A 24,679-nucleotide genomic window follows, 5' to 3' on the forward strand; every position below is an offset into this window, starting at 1 on the left:
TACTCTTAGAAGAAGTTGAAACAAAGTGCTAGAGGCTGTTTTAATAAAAAACAAGACAAAATGTTGATGGTTGGCTAAAAGAAGAGTCAAGACCAGGGCAGGCCACATCACAGTTGGGGTGCAGCAGTTTTATTAATCCTTCTACTTGGAGTTAAGCTTACTGGCTGTTGTTAGTCAAGCTAAGGTGATGTGCTAACTGCTAGTCCCAGTAAGCTGAAATGGAAGAGGCACAGGTTTCCTCACTTCCCAGGATGTTTCTGTTATTGTTGTTGGCCCATTCTTCTTTCTAGGATTTGTCCTTCCCTCTGGTGACTGCTGACACGTCCCCAGGCAGAAGCCTGCCTAGATATCCCCAGAACACCCATGTACTGTAACTACTAGTCAATATTAACACCAATTGTTCCAGCATCTGCACTTGCTACTAGTCACTTGATGCATTTTGCAACTAGTCACTCAGATTTCTTTATTCAATCTGTATTTTAACCAGAAGTGACACTGAGCTGTCGTTCATTAAGCCCAGCAAAGGAAATCACATCAGTAACTTCATCACAATCACTCGGTTTGTACCGGTGTGAGTACACTACACCCATGCACAGACAGCCTGTAGTCGTTCTGTGTCCTGTTGCCCATGAGACTCTGTGGTTCCTTAATTGCCTCACACACACAGATAGCGTGTGCTCACACTCCAAATGCTACCAGCATCATTAGTTCCTTTCACACTTCATTTCTCAATACTGGGCATTCGGAGATTTCACAATCTGTGTATCCTCCTTTTAAGACATCACAGATCTCTTCTGCAGACCTTTGAGGGACTAACGAGCAAGATGTCTCTAGTTTATTAATTAGCTATTTATCAGCCATACTTCACGGCTCCCTACTAGTTCAGCTTCTCAGCTACAGTAATTAGACAACCCACTTTCCAGTCTTTTATAGCAGTTTCACTGTTCCTGAGAGTCTGGTACTTTCTAGCAATTTTAGACACTTCCTGAATAACTAATAGAGAAATCCTGCTTTCTGTTACTCATTGCAGCATGACAGCTCCCATCCTAGGTTTTGCCTCATGCACTCCGCCATCAATATGTGCCATCACTGGCACCCTAGTGTCCAGAGGTTATCTGAAAGCTTCTTTATTTGCATCATTCAGATGAACAGTCAAAAAGCAGGTACTCACGCTCTCTCTGATCCAGAGTGCGAGTGGTCAGTGTTAGTTTTCATTCCTCAACCCTTTTCAGGCAGGAGCAAAAAAAGCCAACAAACACATGCTGTCTCTGTTTCGTGCAATGAAAGGCTTGCTTGTATGTCCAAGCTCCTGATTTTTATTAGCTACTAATGGCTCATGTACTCACAGGTATCATTAGTTCAGTATCTGACATGCACAGACTTGTGGAATATGAAAAATGTCCAGTTTTTTTTCAGCTTGCCAATCAACCATAATTAATATTGTGCAGTGAGTATAACTAGAAGGTTAAAAAAAATCTCTTAAATCAAGCTTAGATACTTTACTTTCTAAAATATTTCCTGGGAATACCAGTGTCCATGGCAAATGGCTCTTCAGGTCCCAGAGTGATTCTGCCCCTTGCTGTCTTGCCTGTCCATTCATAGTGACGAGTTATTCACTTACGCCAAGCTGTGGCTCCTTTCACCTCTACACAACCAAATGCACAGACTGAAGAGGGGATGCTGTTTCTAAGCAGAGCCAACACAATTTCACCTTGACATCTGAAATTAGTAAACTAAAATGTTTTTCCTTTCTCAAAAGCCAATGAGAAGCAACAGAAATGTCTGACAGAGTGTTATACAGTCTACTTTGTGCATACACTGGTAAGTCCACCTCAGACCGTGCCTGCAGTATATGCATGTATAGGCACAGCTGGCCAGACCTTGAGCCCTAACGCCTGTCTCCAAATGTGCCCCCAGGGCTGTAGGTCTGGGGAGGCTTGGGATGTGCACACACAGGGTCCTTGGTCTCATCTGGTAGCCAGGACTAAGGTCCACCACAGAGAATTCTTACCCCTACAGAGAGCCACGGCCTGTATCAGTCACTGCCACTGTATCCCAGATGAAAAGTGGTCTAACTCTGTAATCAGGGCAACTTCTTTATTTCTGAAACAAATGCTAACAGTAAGGCAACAGAGAAGTATATGGTGATTATATTATATCCTTCCCAATAGAGAAGAACAAAAAAATCTACTTGTCTATCCCTGCAAGAGAACTTCAACTGTTTGTTTAAGGGGTGCTGAAGCATTTCATCATCATCACCTTGGTATTTGGACATCCAAGATGCAGAATTGCCCCTTGTGTTGCTGCATGCGCAGACACACATCGACACACAGCATGTCTGGTAGCTGGTCCGGCACTATGACCTTACCAGCAGCCTCTCCCACCTGACCCTCAGACCTCACAGCCACTCCCATCACTCACTGGCTTTGACCACCAGATCCCTCAAGTAGCCAAATCTCAGGTACTCTGGTCTCTCCAGCATCTTAGATTTACAGCCACTCTGTCACTTGCTTCCATGCCTCTTACTCTATTTGTCGGCCAGCCTGTCTCAGTATTTGCTAGTGGTTACACACTAACACAGGTACCCGAATAACATGCACTCCTGTCTCTCCAGTTGCCAGCACTCAAAGCCCATAGCCCTGTCATCTCTGGTCCTGCTCCAGCTGCTGGCAGCTAGACCTCTACGTGTGCACATGCACAGAGGAAGCGCTGCACCTGGGAAAAGTTAGAAATGGAGTTCAATGAGAAGACAGGACAGAATGCACTGATCAGGTGCAGAGTATGATCAGCAAAGACCAGCCCCTGTTTAAATGCACCCAGCCTCTTTTTAGGCCTTAACCCTGCCTTTTCCCACTCTTTTTCTTCCACAAACCACCCCAATACCCCTTTCCCCACCTCTGGTTCTTTCCCTATACACCCCGTGATAAGCCTCTCTACAATCCCAAGATGCTTTTCCCTGCATCCCATAAGGAGTCCCATAGATCCAGGCTTTGTCCACCCTCGGTCTGCAAGGCTGTCCAGTAAGTCTATCTTATTGATTTGCGGTGACAGGTCTCACTCCCAGCCCTCCTGGGGTGCCCAGGGAGGGTTGGACTGGAGGCTCGTTCCTCTGACTGGGTTGTTTGGGTTCCCCCAGCTGCCGCTGAGCATCTGGACTCTGTGGTGTGTGCTGAGGTGAGACTTTAATCAGCTAAGGCAGCAGAAAGCATTCATCAGCTTTATTTCATGATGAGCTGCTGGTACTTCAGTTTCAGTATTTTCCACATGTAGTTTCAAAAGACTTTTATACTTAATGCACATGTAAATGTTTTCTTTAAAACATGTTTATAGAGCTTATGGAGTATTTCACACTGATGAACTTCCAAGATGTAAACACAAATTTTACCTTGGGCTCTGCAGAGTTTATACATTTGATTAGACAACCATGAATATGTAGCTTGGATTCTTTTCATTGAGAGCATAAGAGGAGAAACTAACAGGGAGCATCAGCCCTCTACAGAAAGCATTTCCACAATTCAGTGACATAAGGTTTTACAGGCATTTAGGTCAGAAGTAATGCCAGAGCATGCCAAGTATCTGTTCAACGTGTTTTGTATGAATTAAACTGTTCCATGAGAAACCAGTGACTTGTCTTCACTTTGCTGTTGGGTAGAGTGATCTGTGAGATTACTCTGCTTTTTTGTTTTCTGGGGTTGTTTTTGAGCAAAAGGGAAGGAAAGGCTGCACAGATTGCTTCTTAAAAATTCCCTTAAAAGAGATGACTTTGGAGGTTCCTTCACCACATTATACTTTCTATCACCTACAGTAAAGACCAGCTCCTTTACATTCCTCAGCTCACACTGGAGATGCTATACAGTGTTTTCAGATGAACAGGTAACAGTGAGATAGACACAAAGCTTTAGTCAATATTAAACGAATGCTGTGAGAAGTCTTATTACACTCTGAAGATAAATCAGATGTTTAGGCAGGCTGAATCTCACACTCAATCAATGTATTGAGGCTGGCCTAAGGTTATGCAGGTTTCAAGCATCTTGAGTTCTCCCACAGGAGAATTATTTTGCATGACTGCTGGCACGCACTTCTTGCCCAAAAGCTGTCTCTCAAGCCAGGTGAGTTTTCAGACCACTCACTTGTAGGTGTTCTGCATAGACATACACGCTGGTGCATGGTGTAACTGCCCTGCACATCTCAGAACGCGAGCTGCAGGTGTTCAGAGTATTCATGAGTAGAGGCAACAGTTCTCATAGTCCAAGCGCTGATGACTAAGTGACAGATCTTCTGATCAGATTTTCAGACTTTTTTTGTCTGTATCAATCTAACTACACCCACATAATTTAGTGAACACAGATGAATTTATTTTTCAGCATCAACTTTTGTAGTTGTGTTTACTCATGCCTGTGAATCTCGCACTTCTATGATTACTTCTTCTGTATTCTGTCCTCTGCTGCTTCTGAGATGTCCTTCTGCTCAAACACTTTTCTGAATGGCAGAATAAACCGTGCTTGTCCAGGGGACAGGTTAGGAAAGCTGGCATCAATATACTTTTGAAATGCTTGTCTTGTTGCTTGTATTTCAGTTTCCAGGCCATCCTTCCGTTCTGTCATCTTTTCCAGTTTTTGTTTGAGTCTTTACCTGTTCTGCTGCTGCTTTCATCAGTGCAACCATCACTTTTTCCAGCTCATCAAGATGTACAGTCTCTGCTCCTTTGAGATGTTTTTCATTCTCAGCCTGATTCTCTCTTTCTGTGATACTCAGGGCAGTATTAATCACATGACATTTTTCTTTGTTCAATTACTCTATACTCTCATGATATAGTTCCTCAGCTAATAGAATGCCTATTATTAAAGATTATTTTTTTAAAAATTCAGGTTGTTGAAAAACCTCTTATTCAACTATAAATATACATGAAATCATAACTTGATGTAGGATGTCTGAAACTAAATTCGATAAAAGAAGGCCACTGATGACACAGAGAAAGGCAGCTGCAGAAGATTCAATTTCTGCATGTCTTGCATCCAGCGATAATTTAATGATGCTTGCTTCCAAATGAAAAATACAAAGGATTACTATTTCACTCTTCATTCAGGTCTCTCTGAGCTAGCACTTAACTACACATTGATTTTCAAATAGACTTTGAATAATTCTGCCCCCAAGTAAAATGCTGTCTTGATGTGAAATCTAAGAAATGATTTCTAGACTACAAATTAATCTGTAACGTTGTTTAAGCAGTACTGAGAATAGCTTTGTGCTAGCACATCAGTAATGAAACATATAATTTATATTATGTAGCCAAAACACTATGGGTGCTGTTCGCCAATGCTGGCTCAGGGACACATAAAAAATGGGGCACCAGGCATGTGTTAAGGTTACTGAGCCAAACAGTTCATTGTAGACAAAACAATTTCTGCCCTCTGTTATTGCTCCCTCCACTTTGCTGGAGATGTTTTCACCTAACTCTTCTAACATGAGAAGTTAGAGACCAGCTAAGTTTATGTAAATGTGATTTATCTTTATTAGAAAGGGCATGTTTTAATAGTGAAAATGAAGGTATTAAATAATGCATCGAAACTTAAGTGTAACTCTGCTCAGGAAAAAAACACCACCTTACAAAAGAACGCACCTGGAACACACCTGAACTGATCTTTTCATGTTAAGACTATACTGTTATTTTGTTGTTTGTGCCGTCAAAAAAATGAAATGTATTCTACTCTTAAGGGAGAGGGGGGTGTTACTATTTTGACATCAAAGCTGTTTAATTCACAATGCTTAATCTACATGGGTAGAACCTCCTGTGCCCTGGAGATCTCTGCATGAACACATCTTTTTCTGTTTTGTGTAGATGTCATGAATGGCACAGTAGGCCCCTGAGATCTTAATTTCTGATGACTTATATCAGCCATAAAAAGCAAAACTTTGGATCCTTGGTTGGTTTAGTGAAACTTGCCTAACTAAAGTCAGGTGACCATTAGTGGTGGTGGAACAGCCATTTCAGCACTGCTGCAAAAAGCCATTCCTGAGGCTTTTAGCTGAAAGCAGTTCTTTGACCTATACTACATAGAAAACCACTTCAATCACTCGTTCAGCGAGATGTCTCGTTGGCTGCCACTATCTGTTTGCTTAGAAAGATGCCGAGCAAATTTTCTGCCACAACTTCTCCAAGATAGCTGCTAGTAAGCAGCTTGTTGTTAAGACAAATGAACTGCAAGAAACACAACCCACCAAATCTTAGAATTACTTTAGTTATACCTGCCTCTTCTTTCATTTCAGCCATAGAATTCTGTACCGGCTCCCTAGTCCTTAGTCACTGGAGCCAATATTATCAGGACAAATGGTACACATTCAGATCCTGAGCACTCAGGCCTATGAAAATATATAACAGGCTTATGGCAAGTAATTGAATGGTTAAACACAGGGAACTGAGCTTCTGCCAACTATTGTCAGCAGATGCTATGACTGCAAAAGACAGAGCTCCTTTGGAAAACAGCTCCATAAAATGGAATGAACTCTGCCGGAAACTTAATACCACTGTAAACCTCCTTGCTTTTCTTCTTGAGATGCCAAGCACATTGCTTTGACTGCCTGCGGTATAAACAGAGAGCTATTTAGAAACTTGTATAAAATAAAATTCCAAATCAAAACACTCCAGCAGCTCTCTGTGCACCATTCATGTGCTGGTGGGAGGCTGCAAGACTGAGGATGACAGGTGTTAGACAGATTGCGTAGTGCCTGAGGAGAGCTCGCATGCTCTAGTGGTAAAAAGCCCTGTGAAGCGGTGCAACAAGCAGGAAGGCTCAGATCCAGAAGGCAGTTGCCTTCCTTTCTCTTTGTAGATTTCTGAGGCTTTTCTCAGCTATCCAATGAGGCATATAAAGCATGTGCTAAGCATAAACAGAAAAACAAAACTACAGCAGGTCTACTTCATTTAGGAATACAGATATGCTGGAAGTTTCCCTCCACTCCACCTAGGGTTCAGGTTCAGCAAATCAGTGAAATACCTTTCTAGCTTTCAAAGATACAAAACTTCAAGACAAATTTAGTTAAGCCCGTACAGAACCGGACCTTAAGAAATGCACCTAATCAGGTTCAGTGGCTGCCTGAACCAATTTTCAACAAAGTCCATGAAATTCATTTGCTAAAAACAAATGTAAAACATGCTGAAAGTGATTTAAAAAATCCAGCTAGCTCAAGCTCACATCTCATCTAGCACAAAGTCAGTAATTTCTCAGGTCAAGTCCTTCTCCTGGCACTAGAGTTCAAATCTGAGATGAATGAAGGTCCTGGTTATGGCAAGCGTTAAAAAAACACCTTTTTTTTCTTGTTACATAGAATGACATTCTTGGTTGTCAAAAACATGGTTCTGTCATGCTGCCTATTTCCACAGTAAAGAAAGCAAACCAGTTCATACTCGCAGAATGGTTTGGGTTGTAAGGGACCTTAAAGGTCGTCTAGTTCCAACCCCCCTGCCATGGGCAGGGACACCTCCCACCAGCCCAGGCTGCTCAAAGCCCCATCCAACCCGGTCTTGAACCCCTCCAGGGATGGGGCAGCCACAGATTCCCTGGGCAACCTGGGCCAGTGCCTCACCACCCTCAGCAGGAAGAATCTCTACCTAATGTCTAATTTAAATCCTCCCCCTTCCAACTTAAAGCCATTCCCCCTCCATCCTATCACTCCAGGCCCTTGTAAACAGTCCTTCCCAGCTTTCCTGTAGCCCCTTCAGGTACTGGAAGGTCACTATAAGGCCTTCCCAGAGCCCTTTCTTCTCCAGGCTTAACAAGACCAATTCTCTTAGCCTGTCCTCATAGCAGAGGTGTTCTAGCCCTCATATCATCTTCGTGGCCCTCCATTAATATCCAAGTTTTTGTTTAAGGTTTTGTCAAATGCAATGTGGTTAGCAGCTGCCTCTCTGAGAGCTTTATCCACTGCATCTTTGTGAATTTCAGCCTCTAAAGCAAGTTACTATTTAAGTATAGCAGCTCACATTCTATTAACATCCTATTAAGATTAAGCAGAGTTACATAATCAATAGTTTTATATTTTCTATCTAAGAAATCAGAGCAAGTGAAATTAACTACCAGATGGCAAAAGACATTCTGGCTCATTTAGCAATTTTATTGCAGTGATTCCTGTTAGAATGTGGCCATGCAATAGCACTGAGCCACCACAGTTGTAACCACTATACATCCATATATATAAACATAAAAGGCAGTTTCAGAATCTTACACAGTGCCACCAGGAACAGCTTTAACAACCGACAGAGGTCATTTTCAGACCACATGTAAATTTTGTTATTAATTAAAAGGATGCTTTGTTGTGATCAGAAACTGGAGAAATACGTGCACACAGAAATCTGTGAACAAAGGATGAGCTGAAATTAATGCCAGCTCTATAGCAGTGACCTCAAAGTTCTTCATTAACTGTCTTTATGCTATAGCAATTATTCCAAAGAAACATCATCAGTTAAATGACAGGAGTGTAATTTAATTTACCTGAGACCGAAGATCAGCTTTCATTTTTTTCAAGTGCTCTTGTATCTCTGTTTCCTCGGTTTTATGTTGTTCTTATTGAAAGTCTGCTCCAGTCTCTGCACAATCAACACAAGTGGTTCATGTACAGCAACTGACCACAGTGCAGAAACCTCTGCCTCTCTCCTGACCCCTTTGCTTGGCTCCACAGTTGAGTAAAAAATCGAAAGGCTAAAATACATGCACTTTGATTTCACATGGGGGAAAACACAGTTATTACTGTGTGTAACACATAACAGGAAGGTGCTGAACCCAACTCTCATCCTCTAGGCAAAGCTGCACAATAGGAGAGCATCATGGGTGTCCCTCCTGACTCCTTGTCCTGATGGTCACTCACACAGCACAAGCAATAGGTCAGTCCTCAGCTTTCTTGAGAATTACTTACCGAGTTATGTCTGCAACCAAACCTCGTGGCAGCATCAGGAATGGCTTTGTTCTCTTTAGACACTAGGAATGAGACAGTACCCTCTGGGGCTCCCTGTACTCTCTCAATCCTCCAAGGCATTCAGAGAGGTCCCTTGCCCCAAGATACCCTCAGATGCTTCCATGTCACTTTAGGGGCACACAATAAACATTCTCAGGGGGACATGGTAGAATATTTCAGGTGTTTGGAACAAAACATGCATATACAAAGCAATCCCTCTGTCTCTAGGGCTGCTGTGTCTGTCCAGGGCCCAAGAAAGGCCAGCCCAGTGCTGCAAGAGCACAGCTAATCCATTCTAGAAAGGGGGAGTGAAGCAGCATGGAGCTGGGACACACAACTTGAGAGGGCCTAGGCTGGGGTCACTCCTGCTAGCAACATGAATGAGATCTAAGTAAAATATTAGCATCACTGTCTCCTCCTGTGGACATGTTGTGAAATAAAGTAGGTAGCCCTGCTAACTCATTTGAAAGACTGATGTTCAGCACCAAAGACTGCCCAGAATAAGAGAAGCCACCACAGAGGGAAGTGGATAAAAATGCCTACAAGGACAGTCTTAGAGAGTTGGAGTTGTTAAGCCTGGAGAAGAGAAGGCTCTAAGGAGACCTTATAACGACCTTCTGGTACCTGGAGGGGCTACAAGAAAGCTGGGGAGAGACTTTTTACAAAGGCATGGAGTAATAGGACAGGGGAGAATGGCTTTAAATTGTAGAGGGGAAGATTTAGACTAGATATTAGGAGTATGTTCTTCATTCTAAGGGTGGTGAGGCACCGGCACAGGTTGCCCAGGGAAGCTGTGGCTGCCCCATCCCTGGGGGTGTTCAAGGCCAGGTTGGATGGGGCCTTGGGCAGCCTGGTCTGGTGGGAGGTGTCCCTGCCCATGGCAGGGGGGCTGGAACTGGATCTCAAAAAGTTCTACAGAGCCTCGGTCTAAGGTCAGCAACCAGAATCAAGTATAAGGTAGGATGCAAGATAAAATGTCCCAGCTGTGTCCTGTTGAAGGAGCTTCACAAATCTTGTCACGCATAGCTCCTCCCAGACTACCTGAGCCTTAGAAAACATTTGCTAACAGTCCTAGAGCTAATTCTCCTTGTTCTTCATTATGCCCAAATCGGAATGCCCCACAGGACAGCTGACACGGTTCCCCCTCTGAATATGCTGGACTTATTAATATTCAGAAGGTAAGTGCAGTTCTTTCTTACCAAGATATGAATGAATCCATGTCTGTCAAGAACAGATGGATACAACAGCTCTTGGAGTTTTCCTAAATCTCAGATTGTGAAGAAAGGATTTCAGAAACAAACTTGCCCAGTATACCATGATGAGAGTGTTATTGTGTTCTGAAAATCTTTTACTTCTAAGTCCAACCAAAAGTAGCGCTGAAAGGTGCTAGTGGTGTTATTTTTGAACATACACCACAACAAACAAAAAAGTCTAGATTGGGACTTCTAATCCTTGTGGTATTCTAGTAATTTCTGTAATACAGTTACTAAAACATCAGAACTCTGTTCCTGATAGATCGCATGCTTGCAGGCATAAATACTTGTTGCTACAGAAAACATGCAAACCAGTGAGGTTAGAAAATCATTGACCATTATTTTCTACCAAGTTAGCCAAAATACTTGCCTTCAGATGAGGATTCACACACGCTGACAACTCAGTAACATGCTGTAGGTAGATGATAAGGGAGGGCTGTTTGAAGCAATCCCTTCCAGCCTTCATACAGCTCCCTGTGCGGCAACTGTCACGAGGCAGGGCTGGCTTTGCCCACAAAGAACTAACTTTCCCCAGTAACAGTTAAGCAGCATCACAGCAGGCTTCAAACTATGTAGTCTAAGTGGATTTTAGGAACAGTGCAACGGCTAACGTTTCGGATAGCTTTCTGTTACTGTTCTTGGTAAAGCTGTGAAAGCCAGCACAGACAATGAGGAACTGGCAAAAACCTGAAAAAGCCTCTGCCTGGGAAATCAATTTGACTCACAGTTCCTGTCAAGGCAGCTGTCATCCACTGTAGATGATTATTACTCTACTGAGGATGAAATTGAGAAAAACAGAACAAAAGAAACTGTTTAGATCTTGTTTGCTTTATCCTCCAGACACATAAGGGGAGCAGTGCTTTCAGACCTGAATGAACAAATTCTGTTACTGATGTATTATAGTTGTGTTTGGGTGGGTTTCTATGCACACATGATTTTTATTATATAAATCAGGTACTTAAAATAGTAAATGCCAGTCTTGATACTGTAACAGCCATTAATTTACTGCATTCTTCTCTGTATTTGCACTGCTTTATTTCCTTTTTATAAATAATTTTTGTAGCATCGAGTTACCTCATTACCAACATTAAAGTTACCAGCTATACAGTGGCTGCCACAAATAAACACGGAGAAGCTCCATAAAAATAAGGACAAGTCTAAATACTCACTCTACCTTCAGCCTGGGTCAGGTCTAAATTAATCTGATTATCAGAACTTGACTCCATCCAACAGATACGAGGCCTCATCTCAGACAGCTCTTCTATGAAGTGCCATTAGCACTTAGGTGTGATATCACCTATACCCTGCCCAGGTCAGTCCCACACTTTCCTCTTTGGCCACCTGCCCCCCTCCTTATTTCCCAGTAACTTCCAGATCCATATTCATGTCCCAAAACATAATTCAAAATTTTGGGAACCCAAATCCCGTATTATTCCCAAATATGTGAAAATAAGAGACTGTGTTTTCTCATTTGAAATTACCTGAAGGTGTAAAGATCAAAGTGTATATTTTAAAACCTTGCAGAGAAAAAAAAATCCAAACAGATTAAAATGCTTACTGTAGCACTAGTATTGCAAATATACAAACCGCGTGCATTTTAATGAACTGAAGAAAGCTAAAATCCTGAGTAATTTTTTTAAAAGAACAAATTAATTCTAAAGATCCATCACATCCTATCAAACCAAATATACTCTACAGCACATGCACAGCATGTGACAGTTCTGAACATTCAATCAATTCATCTGGAAATTCTTTCAGCCCCCAACAGGCAAGTAGCTTCCTCACCTGCAAGCTTGCAAATTTGGCTAAGACCTTGGTGTTGTGAGGAAGCTGGGGGAAACGCTTTTAACGGCTGTAAAAATACTATTTTATTCTTAGTTTTATCAAATGTAGAGCTCATTTCCCTTCTCAGGAAGAAATAGCCAAACCAAGCTGAATTTAGGATACAGGTAACTATAAAATGCAAACAGGAGGAAAATCACAGGTTCAAAGCGAAGGATTTGGAAGGAGATACAGAAAAAAACAAAGAGCAACTGCTGTCCCTCAAGGCAGTCATTAACTGTTTTTATCTTCAGTAACAAAATGCAAAGCAATTTCCAGAGCTGCAAAGCAGATGTCCCTGCATATTCTTTCCTCTTTAGCCTGACAGAAGACACCTTGGCCAAAAGGGTGTAACAAAAGTGGTCTCTCAGCTTCTTGGAAGCCCTTGATGGGGCTGTAAACACAAGTTGTTGAGTGGAAAAATACAACCGGACCATTAATAAGGGTCCGTGGTGGAAAAAGGGCACAGCCTGGTATGCACCCTCCCAGCACGTGTTCTGGAGTTTGGCTGATGCAGTACCATCTAGAAAATGTCAGGCACACAGAAGTAGCTGGAGAAGATCATAAGACCATAGGAGAGGGCCTCAGTGCTGCACAGGAAAGCACCTGTCCATACATTTTGTTCAAGGCAGAGGCTCATGGGAGACCACGTCATGGGCTAAGGAGACACCACACTGCCCACTTGCCCTCCAGCCACCAGCACGCGGCCGAGTGGTCACCTCCCACCACACAGCCAGTGCTGTTCGGCAAGACTGGGCTTGTTCACACTGACATGTTCTTTTCTCCGCGTCTTTCCCCCATTCCCTAATTTGAGCTCAGTAACCTATAATAAATTAATGTAATATTATGTACTTTGCAATACAGAGAAACCTAGGTTTTTTTAATGCAGCTTAAATAAACTACTGCTGACTAGCCAAGAAAACCCCAGAAGCTCTGGCTAACCTGGAGTTAACACGTACCGACTGGCAAGCTGGCACAGGTGTGTTCATTGATCTGCTGTCTGATGCCAAAGCGGAAAGGTAATGGCTGAGTTCCTCCTGCCTTTCTCTTGGCACAAGCAGTTGCTTCCCTTTTTCTCCTCTATCTAGCTACCAACTCATTTTTCTTCATCTGTAAGGAAGAGTATATTAGCATCCATCCAAGGATATTTTGGCCAGTATTTTACAAATTCCTTTATTAAATAAAACCCTTCATGGCTGCTTTATCAGATATTTCTTGCCTTAAAATTATTTTAAGTGCAGCACTGTTAATTAGCAGCTTTCAAAAGATCAAGAGATCAGCTTTTTCTCTTCACAAACAATACATTATGACTTCTATTAAAAAGACAAAGCCCTGTTTTCACTTAACCAAAACAAAGGGAGAAGTGAACTAAACTATCACGTAAATTTCTAAGGCATTTACTGGTCTTGACTGTACATCAGAGTTAACTGTGTGTCTTCTGACATCCTGTGGGGACCGCAGACAATTCTTTTATGCTTGCATGTATCTTAATTGCAATTTATTCATACAGGTATGGCATTGTATAAAGGCATTAAAATTGGATTAAATAGCAATTTATCCATTATTTCAATGGACAGAAAAAAACCCATAGTTGTCTCGAAAAGTTCTGTGACTGATTTGCTGATTTCCTTCCTTATGTTCTCAGTCCCACTTGGAAGTTTTTCTCCTCATATACCTGGTGCCCTCCCTGTCGATTGCTTCATAAAGGTCCTTTTTATTCTCTACTGTTGCGTGCAGATAACCAAGGTAGGCCACGCAGAGGGAAATTGCTACAAGTCCAAATGCCATCACAGGTTTGTTCTGACGAAAAAGAAAATTAGTGCACATCTTTAGTCAAAACATTTTTCATTCATCAGAAACATTACATTCCTCAATCTCAGAAAATTAAACAGTGGGCTATCGTGACAACAGCAAAAACCATCATTGCCTTCATGCAGAGTGATCCAAACAACTTCAATAAGCAGCAGGAAGGGACGTCTGATTTTCTGATAGCGAAAGGAATCCCTTATGAAAAAGAAGACTCTCAGTACTCTGACTTTTGCAGGTGGCAAATGCTGCTTGAACAGGAGTGAGCAGGCCAAAACTAAAAACTACAAGTATTACAAACTTCTAACAGAATTCATCTGGATATGCTACTGGGATGATGAACTCTGCCTCTGCCAAGCAACATTATTTACATTCCTCTAAACCAGGTCATGTATTACCACATCTAATTTTATTATATGCACAAAATTTCATCTGGTCTTGCAGGGTTCTGCTAGCATAAATAAAACCTGAGTATCTTCAGTAATGCCATGAAGATGGTCAAGGGGACTGGAGCATCTCTCTTACGAAGAAAGGCTGAGAGACCTGTTTAACCTGGAGAATGCCAAGAGGGTATTTTATCAATGCTTATAAATATCTAAAGGATGGGTGTCAAAAGGACAGGGCCAAACTCTTTTCCGTGGCACCCAGCAACAGGACAAGGGGCAACAGGTAGAAACTGGAACACAGGAAGTTCCACCTTAACATGAGGAAAAACATCTTTACTGTGAGAGTGACAGAGCACAGGAATGGGCTGCCCAGAGACGTTGTGGAATCTCCTTCTCTGGAGATACTCAAAAACCACCTGGTCATGTTCCTGTGCAACCTGCTGTAGGTGAACCTGCTTTAGCAGCGGATTGGACTGGATGATCTCCAACCCCGACCATTCTGTGATTAGCAACTTAATTATAAAAGCAGGAAAAAGAAAAATCCAAATATAGGAGAGCTACCCCAGACCCCCTCCTTCCATATCAAAAAGCTTGCATTCTATGATTTGCTCTCTTTTAAGTACTAAAGAGGACACCTATTACTTAATCTGTCAAATTACACAGTTAATATGTCAGTAAACAGTCTTTCTGTAAGTAACTCAGCTAGGTACAAAAGAATCAGACAATGTAACAGTGAAGTAAAAACTGGAATAAACAATGTAATGTTCTGTGCTCTTAACAATTAGAGTGAAAAAAGTAAAAATATTTTTAGGTACATTACAAGGTGGTTTGCATAACAAGAGATGGTTATGTAACAGCACATAGAATTGCAATGATTATTTTACAGAAACCGTGTCTGTCCAAGCATATTTAGTTTCTCTCAGAATGAGCCTCTTACAGGTTTAATGAAAAGCTCTGGGTTCACAGCTCGGAAGAGCATAGTTGTTCGAACACTCCTCAGTCCCGGTGCTCTATCTTTGTGTGTTTCATTTTCATGTGGAGGTTTGGCAGAAGACATTTTAATTAATGTAGAGTACTTCCTAAAAACAGAATGAAAAATCAATGTCATTTTTACAAAAAAAATTAAAGAACTACATTCAGTGAATATGAGTTCACATTCAGCTTGTCTTTTCACAGCATAAACTTTAGTTTGTGTCCATGCTGCCTTTGGTGTTACCTAACATTCCCAGCTTAAGCACAATGATTTCCAATCTCATCAATTTTATGCATCTTAAAATTAATCGTAGAATCACGGAAAGGTTTGAGTTGGAAGGGACCTTAAAAATCAACCAGTTCCGACCCCCCTGCCACAAGCAGACACCTTCCACTGGCTACTCAAAGCCTTCTCCAGCCTGGCCCTGAACACTTCCAGGGATGGGGCATCCACAACTTACCTGGGCAACCTGTGCTAGTGCCTCACCACCCTCAGAGTAACAACTTTCTTCCTAAGATCTCATCTAAATCTCCCTTCTTTCAGCTTAAAACCATTACCTTCTTTCAGCCTAAAACCGTTACCTCTTGTCCTGTCACTGCACTACCTGATAAAGAGCCCCTCCCCAGCCTTCCTGTAGTCTCCCTTTAAGTACTGGAAGGCTGCTATAAGGGCTCCCCAGAACCTTTTCTACTCTAGGCTAAACAACCCCAACTCTCTCAGCCCGTCCTTGTATGGGAGGTGCTCCAACCCTCTGATCGTCTTCGTAGCCTCCTCTGGACTGGTCGGAACAGAGCCACATCCTTCCTGTACTGAGGACTCCAGAATGGAACACAGCTGTCCAGGTGGGGTCTCACAAGAGCAGAGTAGAGGAGGACCTAGCAACACTCTTCAGTCTAAAAAGATAACCTCAGGTCACACTGTTTTTTTTAAAGACATCCTCTTACGTGGGACTCTCTTGTACCATGGTCACTGCCCATTCACCCCAGCAGCCTGAAGACCCAATTTCCACATGCAAGGGGCAGGTCCCAGGCAAGATGCCTCCTGAGGAAAAGTGGATAAAACACGTCAAAGGTTAAACCTTTTGTGTGGAGGTCACCTAAAGGCAGCCACACGGTGCCCAGGTGCAGGCGAGGGACACTGCCAGACCGTACATGAGGCAGAACTGCCCAGCAGCTCTGCTCGACTACCCCATGCAGCCCAAACTGTGAGGGTAGCAAGACCAGTGGGATGGGGTTCAACAATACCAAGCAGTGGGTCCTATGATGGGACACAACAACCCCGTGCAGCACGGCAGGCTGGGGAAAGCTGCCTGGAGAAGGACCTGGGGGGGAGTCTTGACAGCAGCTGAACACGAGCCAGCAGTGTGCCCAGGTGGCCAAGAAGGCCAATGGCATCTTGGCTTGGATCAGAAATGGTGTGACCAGCAGGTCCAGGGAGGTTATTCTCCCTCTGTACTCGGCACTGGTGAGACCGCTCCTCGAATCCTGTGTTCAGTTCTGGGCCCCTCACCACAAGAAGGATGTTGAGGCTCTGGAGCGAGTCCAGAGAAGAGCAACAAAGCTGGTGAAGGGGCTGGAGAACAGGCCTTATGAGGAACGGCTGAGAGAGCTGGGGTTGTTTAGCCTGGAGAAGAGGAAGCTGAGGGGAGACCTCATTGCTCTCTACAACTACCTGAAAGGAGGTTGTGAAGAGGAGGGTGCTGGCCTCTTCTCCCAGGTGACAGGGGACAGGACAAGAGGGAATGGCCTCAGGTTGCGCCGACGGAGGTTCAGATCGGACATTAGGAAAAATTCCTTCCCCACAAGGGTCTTTGAGCACTGGAACAGGCTGCCCGGGGAGGCGTTTGAGTCCCCACCCCTGGGGGGTTCACAGGGCGGGCAGACGAGGCGCTCAGGGACGCGTTTGGCAGCGGGCGGGCTGCGTCACCCCAAGCTGCTTCCCCCCCCAGCGACTGTACGAAGGGCACAACCCGCCCCGCGGCGCCGAGGGGACTCCGACCCCCGCTCCCCACCCCGCGCCTCACGCGCCCTCTCAGCCTCCCGTCTCTCCCCCTCCACCTCGCTGCTCACCCCCCGCCTCCACGCCGGGCGCCCGCTCCTTTAGCAGCGGGGGAGGGGGAGGAACGAGTCTGCGCTCGCGCGCCCCCCCCCGGGCGGAGGCCGCGCGCACAGAGCGGCCCCGCCCCCCTCTGAGGCCGCTTCTCGGGGGGGGCGGGCTGTGAGGGGACAGAACGGGGGGTTTGTTTAGCCTGGAGAAGAGGAGGCTGAGGGGAGACCTCATTGCTCTCTACAGCTACCTGAAAGGAGGTTGTGGAGAGGAGGGAGCTGGCCTGTTCTCCCAAGTGACAGGGGACAGGACTAGGGGCAATGGCCTCAAGCTCCACCAAGGGAGGTTCAGGCTGGACATCAGAAAAAATATTTCACGGAAAGGGTCATCGGACACTGGCAGAGGCTGCCCAGGGAGGGGGTTGAGTCACCTTCCCTGGAGGTGTTTAAGGGACGGGTGGACGAGGCACTGAGGGGCATGGTTAGTGATTGATACGAATGGTTGGACTCGATGATCTCTTCCAACCTGGTGATTCTATGATTCTTATAAGCCCAGATTACATATTGAAAGGCCACAATAAGGTCTCCTCAGAGTCTTCTCTTCTCCAGGCTGAACAACCCCAACATTCTCAGCCTCTCTTCATAGGGAAGGTGTTCCATGTCTCTGATGATTTCTGCGGGCCCTCCTGCCTCAACATCTCCATCTCCGCCCTGTGCTGAGGTTTAGACTAGATACAAAGAAGAAATATTTTATGCTGAGGGTGTAGCAGGTTGCCCAGAGTGGATATGGATGTCCCAACCCTGGAAACATTCCAGGTCAGGTTGGATGGGCCTCTGAGCAACCTGATCTGGTCGGAGATGTCCCTGCTCACCGTGGGGGGTGTTTGGACTTGATGACCTTCATGGTCCCTTCCAACCCAAACCATTCTGTGATTCTGTGATAAGGAGTTGGGAGAAGAGGCTGGCTCAGCCAGAAGAGGAGCGTTTCCCCACTGAGGTGCTCCTCAGCGCTGGGCAGCTGCCATTCGCTGCAACCCCCAGCCCAGGAGCAACTTTGACTGTTGGCCCCTGGTTAGTGGCCAGCCCTGAAATCTCCTGTAAACTCCACAGAGCTGTGCAGGATTTATCCCAGTGGTGCAAATCCTGGTGCTCGGGACAGCAACAATTATATTTTAAATGTGGGAAATGGAGAAAGAGAAGCAGTGAGATTCCCCTGTTTGTTGATTCTGAGTGCTGGGGTCGGGAAGGGGTGTTTCACTGGAAGTGCATTTGTTTTGGCAGAAAAATATGCTGCGAGTTAAACATCCAGTTCCTGATATTTAGATCTGAACTCAAGATTTCAGGCATCTGGAAACTCCTTCCTGTCATTTGTAAACAGTAAAATTAATAAAATCACCTGGTGTCCAGAGGAATCAAAGCCCATGTGATCCCATCGGCCTGCTTGTGCCTCCCTTTCTGTCTCCATGGGCTTTGATGCCACTGGGCAGTTTCAGTCACGTCAGAAAGCTGGGTAGAAACTTCAAACTTTGGAAAAACCAGTTCCTGTTAGGAAGGGAGAGATCCTGCTTAGTGCTTCCCTAGGTAATGGGTGGGAAAACTGAGATGTGATGGATAAAGTTACTGAGGTTTGGGATTAGTATAATAAAATGCGTAGTTCTGGACTCACCAACCCCAGCTCACACTTTTCTGCACCTGGAAGGTGTGTGAGAGGGCTTTGAAGGAGCATCTGGTTAGCGGAGCCATGGAGGCAGAGCAAGACAAACATAAATGTAGAGGTATCCAGGCTCTCAGAACCATTTGCTCCATCGTTTCCTTTCTTTTATTACTTTTTTCTTTTCTTTTTTTTTTTTTCTTTTTCCTTTTTCCTTTTTTTAAACACTAGCACAGGTTGCCCAGAGAAGTCATGGATGCCCCATCCCTGGAATTGTTCAAGACCAGGCTGGATGAGGCTATGAGCAACATAGTTTACTGAAAGGTGTCCCTGCCCATGGCAGGGGAGTTAGATCTCAATGAGCTTTAATCTTTTCCGTCCCAAACCATTCCATGATTCTTTTGCAGGAATCAAACTGCATTATTTTTTTGGAAGTTGGCAGAGTGATAGGCTATTGCAGCTTAACTTGTCCCTTATAAATCCAGATGGTGTATCTAAAGATTTTTTTTTTGCTGTGTGTAAATAGCATGAGGTGAGAAAAATAGTAGGAAAATAAGTTGTGGTGTCAAGAGAGGATTGAACACTATATCTGTGTTTTCTGTAACATTTAATTTGCAAGGTACCACCTGCTAATCTAGTAGCTATTGTTTTGGCTGCGTGCATCACACAGATGATGTTGTTTGAAATCCCTTGAAAGAGAATAACTCTTTCTTTTCTTTTCTTTTCTTTTTGAGTGAAGGCCACTGCTCTTGTTTGGTTTGAGGTTTGTGTAGTTAAAAGAAACTGATACAAGGTTTTTGCAGGAGCCTTGGTTTAGGGGAGGGTGACTTGTTTCCTTGAGGGAAGGGGGAGTTTCTACAGTGCTGCAGGAGATGTTCTGCACACGTCTCCCAATGAATCAGTACATTGTGTATGGGCATGGAAAACATTTGCATTTTCGCACTAACGAGTGCACTAGCTTATCAGTGCCTGCTCCCACTCCCAGCAGTTACTGCCGTCAGCTGACCCAGCACACACAGATGAAACTCCTGACCCAGACTCAGCCACAGGTGACAGTATTTTCCAGGTGGTGGATGAGTTTATCCCAGCACACATTTGCCTGATAATGGTGATTAGGATTGTTAAATTGCTGCTAGTGTGGTAGTTATTCCCATCTTTCCTATGAAGGACAGGCAAGATCCAGGTGTTATTAATACAGAGCACAAAGAACACTGTTGGCTGGAGAGAAAACATTCTCCATATGAAGGGTTGTGGGATAAAGCTTTCTGTATAGAAAGAGCAGAGGGGGGCATGGAAACAGGGATTGTTTTGATGTGAACGCTGGCACTGAAAGTACATTGAGCAGGTGCAGTCTAACCATATTAACTCTGCAGTGAAGAACAGCTTGGACTGCTTAGCGTTTCTAGTTTTGCTTTATGACTGTGGTAAAGTGTCTTATTTTATCTTAATGTGAATATTATGTTGCTATCATCTGACCCAACAGGATGTTGAAATGCTCAGTCCATTAAGGCTTGTAAAGTTGTCTGGCATCTTTTTATAGAAGGGACTCTGTAAAGGGTAGAATTGTAAACATTGGTGGTATTTCTGAGTCACATCTGAATGTCTCTCCTGAAAAGTAACCATGAAAAAAGCCCTTCTTTTTCCAAACCTGAGGCTGTTACTGAGATTTATTTTCCTTTTAAATAAATTCCTTTGGGATTCTGCATTTGGTATTGTGCTGTGTGCCATGGCCATTCAGAACTTAATAGCAGTTTCAGCTTTTCTTGAGACTCGCATCCCCTTATCATTAGAGCTGCAGAAGAGTCTCCGTAGGGAACAGAGCAAATCTGATGCTGTGTCCTACAGACGTTGTTAGCATGCGATTGCCAGCCTAATGCAGTCCGGGGAGCAGCAGCGTAACTCCACATCTTTGCTGATTCACCTCACAGCTCCTGTTTATTTTAAATACCGCACAAGAAAAGAGCTTCACATTGTCTTCAAAATAAAGATAGGATGCCTCAAGCTACTGATAAGCCTTTGCTTGCTTTAGACACACAGCTACAGAGCTGCTGTGGACAGAAATGATTCTTTTTGCATCAACACTGGGACTTCAGCACTAGTGTGATTTGTAGTGAGAGGGTCAACGCCCATTGTGTGTTTGTTAGGGTCTTCATATGTGAATGTGTAGTGTGTATTTGCATTCCCGTTTGTCTGATTTTTACAATGTTTATACACTGTGAGTTTCATGATATTTTAATTAGAGTTGATGACTGGGAATTGTTTAGTCCTGAATGTCTGGGGAAGAAGGGAAAGCAAAAATTAGGAGTTACTAGTACTTCCTCCATCTTACTTAGAGCTAATGCTGAAGGGAACTGCTATTGCACTGAGGCATGTGAAACAGTGTTGCCATATAGAATCATGGAATGGTTTGGGTTGGAAGGGACCTTAAAGCCCATCCAGTTCCAACTCCCCTCCCACCAGACCAGGTTGCCCAGAGCCCCATCCAACCTGCCCTTGAACACCTCCAGGGATGGGGCAGCCACAGCTTCCCTGGGCAACCTGTGCCAGTGCCTCACCCCCCTCACTGTGAAGAACTTCTTCCTAATGTCTAAACCTTTCCCCTTCCAATTTGTAGCCATTCCCCTTGTCCTATCACTCCATGCCCTTGTAAACAGTCCTTCCCCAGCTTTCTTGTAGGCCTCAAGGACGTGAATATCAAGGCTATGAATGCAGAAGATGTAACAAACAGCTCTCCAGCTAGACAGAGGTGGCATTGAGAGCTCTATTTGGTTTTTGCTCAGCTCATGTAAGGCTCAAGAGCTCTTATGCTGCTTTTCATCTGCTGACACTCATTTGTATCGTTCCCATTGAAAGAAAGCACAGTTTTCAGGCAGCAGCATGCAGTAGTTGGGACCCTAACCCTGACAATCCAAACCAGTTTTAAGGTGAGGTGCTTTTTAAAACAAAAAGTCTGTTAAGAGTGGATAGTCTGTGTTTTGTAATATTATTAATGTATATGTCTTCTATAACCCTTGTTAGCCGGCTCTGTCTCTGAGAGACAAACAAATCACCTGGTTGTGCTTTCCAGCAAAGATTAAAGCAAATGTTATTCTTTGAATTCTGATCAAACTTATAAATCCTTTTAACTGAATTCAGTATGGAAGGGAAAAGGCACTTTGTTTAGCTCTACTTTCATTAGTGAGTGGGCAAATTGTTCCTGACTGGGAATAGAATATCAGAACCCAAAGCATCCCCTCTGGAAAGAAAAAGCAAGTTTCTACTGAAAAGGAAGAACAGAGAAACAATGTAGCACTGAATTTGCTCATTACAGCAATACAGCCCTAGAGTCAGGGTTTAAAGATGAACTTGAGCTAATCTAAGACTGAACCTCCAAAATGGAGGGGGCAAGAGGAGACCTGTTCTCACTTGTAGTTGCTGCAGCCTTCCTTGCATCAGGACTCAGAACTACTCAGTCTGGGAGTATGTTGATTTTTCTCCCTGTTCCAGCTGAAAACTAACCTTGCTGGAAAAGGAAAAAAGAACAATGATTATTTTTCAGTTGATGGGTGAGACAGACTAAGGGAAGCAGGACAATGCAGGTGGGAAGGCAGTTGGAAGCAGGGACACAGACCAGGACCAACCTCTGCCAGCAACACTGGCGTTCCCAATCAGCCTAAGCTCTAATAAGTTAAAATTCTTAAGCTAGTGGCCTCTCTAATCTAGGCACCCTCCAGCTCTCAGGCAGGGAGCACAGCTCCTAGGAAGACTCTGGAGAGTAGAAATTTCACAAGATTAACAGAGTGAACTCAGTCATAAGGGACTCTGACACTTTGTCATCTGGAGCTCTTCAGCTTTTAATATATAAATATTGAAGACAAAATAAAAAGACACCTTGCAGTTGTCTTCTAATATATAAATACTGCCATGGAATGGAATGCAGTGGGGAGTGGCAGTGTCTAATGTTCATATAGCAGATAGGATGGGGATAAAACTATGAGTGTCATAAAAATGCTTAAACAGCTTTGAGGTTTCAGTGACAGGAGTGTAACCACGCAGTTCCATCTCTGTAGGACAGTTACAATTGCCCAGATGCCTTTAGTGCCACAATAAAGTTTAGATTCAAAGGTAAATTTTAGCGCTCTCAGTACTACAGATAATCTCAAACTACAGTGATTTTGGCCTTTGAATTACTGGTAGGAAATGAATCTTATTCAGTTGGCCATGGCTTTTGTCAGGCATTCAGTTGCAGTACTGGGAGGAGAGGACTCACCTGGCAGGTAAGTCCCTCCAACAGGCACCTTGGGGCTCTGTGCTGCTTGCAGTCCAGCTCCAAGCTGGCACCATTTATCACACTCCGGAGGCATCAGCTTCTCTGGGGACAGTACCAAGCTGCTGATTCAGGCACATGCGTTAGCCTGTGTGATACCCTCCTCTTTTAAAACTACTGAACATTCACATATAATTCCCAGATAAAAGCCACAGTAAATTTAAGTGGAATAAATTATGCTGCGACTGAAGTATTCATTTAACAGGGAAGGACTTTGGGCCTTCTGCTTTTTTTGTAATGCTGCCCAGATAAAAATGTCTGTCAAAGCATTGATGCTCATTAAGCAGGACTGTTGATTAGTTATGAAAAATGAAGTGATGGGCTTTCTGATGGCAAGCGGCCTAGCTGCCTAGTTCTATGCAGGAATTTATTAGCACATACAGTAACTAAAATACGTTTTAGTAACAGAAACCAGACTCCAGTTACTTGGGAAAACTAATTTAAAATTCTAATAGAAACATCTGTCTGAACCTTTCTGTATTGACCAGAGTAATGTGTGCCTAAAAGAATATGTGTCTTTAGTGGACAATTCACTTGCCCAAGTGAACCTGAAATACAAATCTGGTGTAAAATATCAAGGAATACACAGGGTGGGAGTTAAGGCTCTTAGGTCAGTTGTATGATTTCAGAAGGTTACTATAATTTCATCCAGAGATTTCAAGTTTTCCACATGGACAATGTTCTTGTGAAAAAAAATTAATAAGCTGTACTAGAAAGGGGTGCTAAGATTCAATAAATATTTTGTGAAGGCCCTTCTTGCTATTTTGATATTGTAGTAAAGTTAATACTGGAGGGAGACCATTAGTTGGATGAGACCAAGATTAGTAGTGAAGCAGCACCTGAAATGGGAAGCTGGCTGGATCCTCCAGGTCATTCCTGTAGGAATGGCACTTGAAAGGCAGGCTCTTCGTGAAGAGTCTTCTGCACGTGTTCATGCCAGACTGAGGTGCTCAAGTGACTTCTCGGCCTGCAGGTGCACAGGTTACACGTCTCACAAACTGTCACTGACCATCGCCCGCTGCTTTGGATGCCCCAGCGCGTGTGTCTTCAGGTTGTGCTGTCACTAATGGGAAAGCACAAAGCGTGCAGCACTACAGCTGATGCCGATAAGTGCTCAAAAGGTGCAGATAAAGCCTGTAACTTTAAACAAATGCTGTAGTTTCCTCGTGTTTTTCAGTGTGCCAGCAGATATGATCAGGTTACACTCGTTTAGTTTATATTACCTAGGAGACGAGCCGTTTCCATTTTCAAGGCTTAAAGCAGTAACTCCCTTTCTCGGAAATGAATCATTGATTGTTAATGCAACTAGAAAGCTGGGGTCCAGGTGTAATCATTCACTGAGACGCAGGTAAGTCAAAGCTTCTTGTTACAAAATATAGTTTTGCCAAATGAGAAGTTGTTTTTCTAATGCCAAACAAACTTGATAATAGCCTCATAAGAGTGTCCCATCAGCCAGCATAAATCACAGATAAAATCCTCTTTTAATTGT

At 43.7% G+C, this 24,679-nt stretch overlaps 2 protein-coding genes across 4 annotated transcripts in view; both read right to left on the reverse strand.

The window, feature by feature from the left end:
- Nucleotides 1-4,407: 4,407 nt before the first annotated feature.
- C2H6orf163 (chromosome 2 C6orf163 homolog) lies at nt 4,408-11,449 on the reverse strand. The gene is given in 7 exon segments (XM_069852638.1): nt 4,408-4,626; nt 4,628-4,835; nt 7,852-7,878; nt 7,881-7,944; nt 8,490-8,584; nt 10,255-10,411; nt 11,372-11,449. Coding segments are annotated over 7 exon segments (837 nt in total). The 3' UTR covers nt 4,408-4,418.
- Nucleotides 11,450-11,700: 251 nt separating this feature from the next.
- Nucleotides 11,701-24,679, reverse strand: part of SMIM8 (small integral membrane protein 8) — a 723,388-nt gene continuing 710,409 nt past the window's right edge. The window contains exons 1-3 of one of the 3 annotated variants that reach the window (XM_069851301.1): nt 17,258-17,323; nt 15,153-15,294; nt 11,701-13,823 (exon numbers count right to left, since the gene is read on the reverse strand). In XM_069851301.1, coding sequence (XP_069707402.1) covers nt 13,665-13,823; nt 15,153-15,272 — 279 coding nt within the window. In that variant the 5' untranslated portion in view covers nt 15,273-15,294; nt 17,258-17,323 and the 3' untranslated portion in view covers nt 11,701-13,664. Of the gene's footprint in view, nt 13,824-15,152; nt 15,295-16,169; nt 16,223-17,257; nt 17,324-24,679 lie in introns of those variants that run through there. The other 2 variants (XM_069851300.1, XM_069851302.1) reach the window with 2 other exon arrangements.

The sequence above is a fragment of the Phaenicophaeus curvirostris genome, chromosome 2, assembly GCF_032191515.1.
Source record: "Phaenicophaeus curvirostris isolate KB17595 chromosome 2, BPBGC_Pcur_1.0, whole genome shotgun sequence".
NCBI lineage: Eukaryota > Metazoa > Chordata > Aves > Cuculiformes > Cuculidae > Phaenicophaeus > Phaenicophaeus curvirostris.